General features: G+C 42.6%; 1 protein-coding gene across 1 annotated transcript in view; it reads right to left on the bottom strand.

Annotated features, from left to right (window-relative positions):
- Positions 1 to 1,200, bottom strand: part of LOC106455973 (uncharacterized) — a 16,443-nt gene that overhangs the window by 2,457 nt on the left and 12,786 nt on the right. The window contains exon 3 of the mRNA XM_013907936.1: positions 861 to 1,195. Coding sequence (XP_013763390.1) covers positions 861 to 1,195 — 335 coding nt within the window. The remainder of the gene's footprint in view (positions 1 to 860; positions 1,196 to 1,200) is intronic.

Genomic DNA, 1,200 nt, shown 5'->3' with positions numbered 1-1,200 from the left:
TAATAATTCTGCACTCCCTGTATATTGCTGGATTAATATAGATAAAACCACCGAGCAGCATAACTGAATAAAATTTCCATCTTATACATTAAAAGGATGCACATATTAATGCTACAACAACTATGATCCAGTCATATCATGCATGTTTTTCTGCATTATAATTTACTCTGCCATAGGCACTCTACAACATCAAACTCAGTTTAAACAGTTCTCATGTCCGACATCTGTGTCAGCCTCAGAGCCTCTGGCTATCAGCTCTTTGCCTTTTTCTCGGTTCACTGCGCCACCACATTCAAAACTCTAAGACAGTCAAAGAAGTAAAATGCACTCGGCTGGTATAATCACACACAGGAAAATGAGCAATAACAGATGTCTGAATGAAAATAAAACGGGGCCACTAAACAACTACGTCAGATCAGATTTATCACCACTCAGACGCCACTGCAGGAAGCATCAGCATATGTCAGGTAACACAAGTAGAAAGATCATGTTAACTGCAGACTGCAGTGATCTTTCATAAACCACGTCAAGTCCGTGGAAAGTAGACCAAAAAAGATAAATAATTGCAAATCCTCTGCAGTGATAAAAGTCTTTTTGGAGAAAGACAAAAGACAAAAGGCTTTTTGCGTCTCTTTTTCCTTTCTCTTTCTTTTCTTTTTGTTTTGGTCTTCTGTTTTTACCACGCATGGACAGACAATGCTTCCCTCAGAGAACATCTGTGGGGGTGCAAAAAGCCAGCGTCAAAGTTCAGAGACACAAAAAGCTCTTTTGTGCTTAGCCGTGCAGTGAGGGCTGCACTTTGCCTCCACATGTCCCTACTCAGAAGAAGAATAAGTAGTAAAGTGAACCTCTCAACTCACCAGAGTCTATGACTGTGAGGTCGATGGACTGCCTGGACTCACTCTTGACTCTCTGACCGCTGCTGAGATTACTGGTTATAATCCGACACTCATATGTTCCTGTATCGTTGACGTTGACGTTCTTCAGAATCACAGAAACGTCTCCGTTTTTCATAGACGGGTCTGCCAGCTCCACTCGGCCTTTAAAACGCTCGTGCTGGTAGCTTTCATATGAGCGCCGGTTTCGGTAGAAGAAGACGTATCCGTCTGACTTAATCTCAGGTATGCTCCACTCTAACAGGGTGATATTTACACCCCTGGGATCCTGACAGTGAAGAGTGACATTTTGTCCAGGCCTCAC

The sequence above is a fragment of the Pundamilia nyererei genome, unplaced genomic scaffold, assembly GCF_000239375.1.
Source record: "Pundamilia nyererei isolate P.nyererei 1_Seehausen unplaced genomic scaffold, PunNye1.0 scaffold00623, whole genome shotgun sequence".
Classification (NCBI taxonomy): Eukaryota; Metazoa; Chordata; class Actinopteri; order Cichliformes; family Cichlidae; genus Pundamilia; species Pundamilia nyererei.
The sequence above is the reverse complement of the archived record's forward strand: the minus strand, read 5'-3'. Positions and strand labels throughout refer to the sequence as shown.